Here is a 4660-nt window from a genome sequence, read left to right as displayed (position 1 = left end):
TAGAAGACCAATGGATAGAAGACCAATGGATAGAAGACCAATGGATAGAAGACCAATGGATAGAAGACCAATGGATAGAAGACCAATGGATAGAATACCAATGGATAGATAAACCAATGGATAGAAAACCATGGATTGAAACCGTGAATTGAGATGCACACTTCACTTAATCAGCCCGCACGACCAGCGCTTGCTTTTCGACCACGAGCGGTCCAAGAGACTCGACATGCGCGACGACGGGCGTTCCAGACTGCGACTCGATCGCGGACTACCGGACACATACGGCGAGGAAGACAAAGCAGGGTGATATGGCTTCTGATCCGCAATGGTTTGAGACGAGGACGAAGCAGACGACGAGAGAGAGGTGCCTCCTGGTGCTCCTGCTCCTGCAGCATTCGTTGCCCACGAGGCGGGGAGCACGGGACTCGGGTCTGCAGGGAGGATGGCTTCAATCTTCATGCTCTGCCGGCGATTCCGGAGTGAGGTGGTCGATGTTGTGCTGCTGGTGCGTGCCAGACTGGCTCGGCGCGCGAGAGAGGTGGAGGAGGAGGAGCTCTGGCGGGACCGGGACCGGGAGCCGCCGGATCCGCGCCGCTCGCTGCCGGCGCTGCTGCTTAGCAGGATGAGATTGTCGTCGTCAGTGGCGGCGGCGGGAGAGGAGGAGTTGATGTTGTTGGTATCGGTGGTATTGTTGGGAGAGCTGCACCATGGGCAGGTGTCGCATTTGTTTTCCCACCCTTCGAGAGAAAGCTTCTCGGGACAATTGCTCAGGTTGCGAGACGATTGGCAGGGCCGCAGCAGAGAGTACCATCTGTGCTGGCAGGGCTGCACGCACACGTTGAGCTGAGCGACGCACATGTTCACGGGCAAGTGTTTTTGGTCTTGCGAGATATTGGAGAGGAGGAGGAGGAGATGTTGTAGAGCTGATATCAATTGAATTGACGTAAGAGCTTTTGTGGGACCGTGTTTTGGGTGTATGCGGATTTGCGGTGGGATATCAAGAGCTCTTCTGCAGCTGCACGTAGTCGAGTAGAGCCAGGACGTATGTGAAGATGTTCGAGATATAGTATTGTATTGTAATGTATTCTTCGAAGCAAGTAAAAGGCTCGAGAAGGCTCGAGAAGGCTCAAAAAATGTATTATTGACGCGATGACGAATGTGATAGGTGATCAAAAAAAAATATAGAGGCAAGGACAGTCCAGCTTCCAAGCGCAGCCAACAGGGTCTTCAATGCGTGTCAGAGATATGAGTGTGAGACAAAAGGACACTCAAAAACCCAGAGGTATGGACTAATTTAAATGATGAGTATAACTGAAACGTCAAACACGTAGAAATTGTAAGCCAAGGGGGCGGGCGAAGAAGGAGGGCAGGGCAGGGCATTTTATTTCATTTATTTATCAACTGATTTGCATTCACCCTCGGGTTACAAGTAAAAGTCACTGCAGCATCAAATGTTAGCCCATCAGCCCCATCGGAGGAGAAACATAAGACATGGGATGTTACCCAGGGTTAGGTGGGAAGAAGGAGAAGAAGGAGAAGAAGGACAAGACGACGGTGGGGAGCTTGGACTCCACATGGTTTCCGAAGCGGGACAGCAGGCAGCGAAGGATAGATAGGATTTAGTTTAGTCTAGCAGAAGTGCTAGGGAGATGATCAGAAAAGAAGGATGAGTGAGAATGAGAGATCAAGGGTTTTTCTTCTCTTGGGGCTGCGTCAAGGGTGAGAATGGAGCACACGAGAGAGAGTCCAGACAAGGGGGGGCCAAGCAAGTAGCCACACACACACAGAATACACCATCCAGTAACTAATCATTGGTAACTAATCATCAGGTGTGTTGTCATGGTCTTTTTGTTGTCGTCGTCGTCAGAATTAAAAAAGAGCCAAGAGCATGGCTGAGTCAATGCCCTTTAGTTTGGGGCGTTTTAGACTCATCTTGAGTCGACGAGTTAAAGGTGTGACTTGAGCCGTGGCTATCGGTCCGTGACCTTGTGGCCTTGGCATCAGCTCTTGGTTTTCAAGTACAGATTATCTAGAACTGCGACAAGAGAACTCCACTCCTATAGCATCATTCCCCCTGTTACCCATCCAATGCAGTCAGATGCAAATGATTACTGTCTCTTATCACTCACTTTCTTACAGGTGTCGTCATCACGTCAGAGTAGACTTTTCTGTAAGAAAAAGAGTCAAGGAAGGTACCCAAGGTAATAACATTGTCTTGGAATCTGTACAAGTACTCTGGTACCATTGTAAGAGTCACTTGCTGAAGAAGAATGAGCTCAAAATGACTAGGATCAACCATGGCTTCGTTCTGTTAGAGTAATAGCTACTTGGTTTAGCTCCTGTGCCAGTCAAACCGTCGGTTGGGTATCGAGTCACTGGGGACCGTCCTTTTTACTCTCTTACTCTAGTGCCCATGGCCCGTAGCTTCCGGCGATCATCGACCCACAACAAGACTAACCAGTGTAAGCTCAACCTCTTTTTCCCGTCTCAGATGCGGTGATCCACCAGGGGGTAGGGGTTTTGCACGGTAAAGAGAAGGAAACTTGGACACCTTGATTAGATGGCGCCCGACCATTATTGACGATTGTGCCCAAGAGAGAGAGAGAAGAAGGGCCGGGGCAATAATGTGCTGGGCTTGGCAGCCGATGATAGTATTGAACTATTCAATATCCGGTCCATAAGGCAGCTTCACCCTCTCTAATGTAGTACAAAGAGGAAATGACACAAATATAGTCGGTAAAATCACCTTATTTCAGTTTGATTTCTTTGTTCCATAATAGATGAATCCAGCTTGAAACGGCAAATTGAGACTGCTCGTCAATCCCTGTTGGATACATCCTCCAAAACGATAACAGAGTAAACGGATCTTCGATCGGTCTCACCATGGCTCGTAGACATATGGCATGTTGTTGACTCTAGATTACGAGGCCTTGCCCGACCATTGATCTGCATTAAACATGATTTATAACTCACCGCCAATCATGCAATATCACTGGTTGGTTGTTTCATGCTTTCCCGTCTGTTGATTTTCATTCCCGCGGAAGCGGACGGTAGCACGTCCCGGCAGGAAATAAAGGAGAAGTTAAGATAAAAGATAAGAATCAGGGGGAGGGGAATTGCAGCAAGGGGTAACCGCAGCAAAATGACACAAAACTGAGCTCGGCTGCAACGAGCCTATCAATGCGAATTTCCCACGAGTATGGGCCTTCGTAAATGCTTGATTGGTAGCATGTGTCTTTCTTCTCTGCCGTCGGGAATGTAAGACCCATCTGGCCGGACATGCCACTGAGCAGAGGCCAGATCGACCAGACGGCGGGTAACAAGTTGCACAAAACCGACAAACTGCTCTCTCCCCATTGCCAAGGACGAAAAGAAAAAAAAAAAAAAAAAAAAAAAAAAGGTTTCGTGCAGTACTGTACTGCTTGATACGAACATTCTTTTTCCCTTCCGTCTTCTTCTCTGCTTGATGCGTGTTTCATACCCCCCTCGCATCCCCGGGGTGCATCAGCTTGCTCCCCGCTGGAACACTCATTTTGTGCAACTTTGGCTGTTGTTCCAGCCATAGATGGGCCACGGTGGGTGCTTTAGATATGCATCTGCATGCGTGTACAATCTGGTGTCTGCAATTCTGATATCATTGTGACCATGGAGGTGAGGTGATACCTCCCATATCAAAAAATCTAATCAGCCAACCGTTCATGGCACCAGGGTTTGACATTCTGCTCCCTTTCCTCCGTTCCTTTACCTTCGTTATCCGCGAATGCCCGATCAAGGTGGGCGGCCTCTGGATCCCTTTCGCCAGATATTCTCTGTGAACTGCCCATGCCTGGAGTGCGCAATCGTCGTACAGTCTGTACGATTATCGCCAAGCGAAAAAGCCCAGAATTTCCGGGGAAGAGCGCGCGCATGTGAAGCCATGTGCTCCATGGGCGCATCTTTCCATTGGACACGTAGCAAGAGTCTATGATCAAGTCGGCAAGAAAATAGGATTCTCTCATTGCCAGCATCAACATCATCTGAGCATCGTAAATCGACCGCGTTCAGCCATGCGAGAGCCAAGAGTTGTCGCCAACCCTGCGCGGAGTCCATTATCCATGCTCATTCATGCTCCTCCCAAGCCTTTTCCACGCTATAGCTAAGCAATTCGTCGCCTGGTCCGTCGCAGTGCTTGGCGTCCAACGCCAAACTCACTAAGCCCAATCCTCGGCCGAACTAAATCCACTGGCAGCTAATCCATTGTGAAAGCCACTGCGTAGGGATAGCCGTCAGCTCCTCCCCCTCGGTTCTGCCTGGCGGGCACTCTAAACAGTCCAACGTTGAAAACAAACCAAAGTGGAGCGCTCACCTCTCCAAGCTCCCAATAGCTCGGCCACCACAACAAATGGCTTATAGTTGACAGACGTTTCTGGAGTATCAATAATCGAAAAAAAGTTGTCGGTGTACTCCATGCGTAGCCATTTCTTGCTTTCCCATCTTCACCGTATGATCTTGGCAATCTTCTGGCCTCACACAGGGCGCCCAAGTTGGGCGCGTTGACCTATCTGCTTCGGAAACGTGACTGCAACAAGATAAACTTCCGTTCGGCATGCTGATACAAGTCTTGTACGCGTACTGTGGCCCATTGCCCCTGTCCCAGGTACCCTGTCTAGCTGGGGCCGTT

General features: G+C 49.5%; 1 protein-coding gene across 1 annotated transcript in view; it reads right to left on the bottom strand.

Annotated features, from left to right (window-relative positions):
* The window catches only part of L228DRAFT_126830 (hypothetical protein), a 1565-nt gene extending 264 nt beyond the window's left edge, over nucleotides 1-1301 (bottom strand). The window contains exon 1 of the mRNA XM_018329058.1: nucleotides 54-1301. Within this exon, the coding sequence (XP_018188031.1) occupies nucleotides 163-858 (696 nt within the window). The 5' untranslated portion in view covers nucleotides 859-1301 and the 3' untranslated portion in view covers nucleotides 54-162. The remainder of the gene's footprint in view (nucleotides 1-53) is intronic.
* Nucleotides 1302-4660: the final 3359 nt, after the last annotated feature.

The sequence above is a fragment of the Xylona heveae genome (genome assembly GCF_001619985.1).
Source record: "Xylona heveae TC161 unplaced genomic scaffold L228scaffold_5, whole genome shotgun sequence".
NCBI classification, from domain to species: Eukaryota; Fungi; Ascomycota; class Xylonomycetes; order Xylonales; family Xylonaceae; genus Xylona; species Xylona heveae.
The sequence above is the reverse complement of the archived record's forward strand: the minus strand, read 5'-3'. Positions and strand labels throughout refer to the sequence as shown.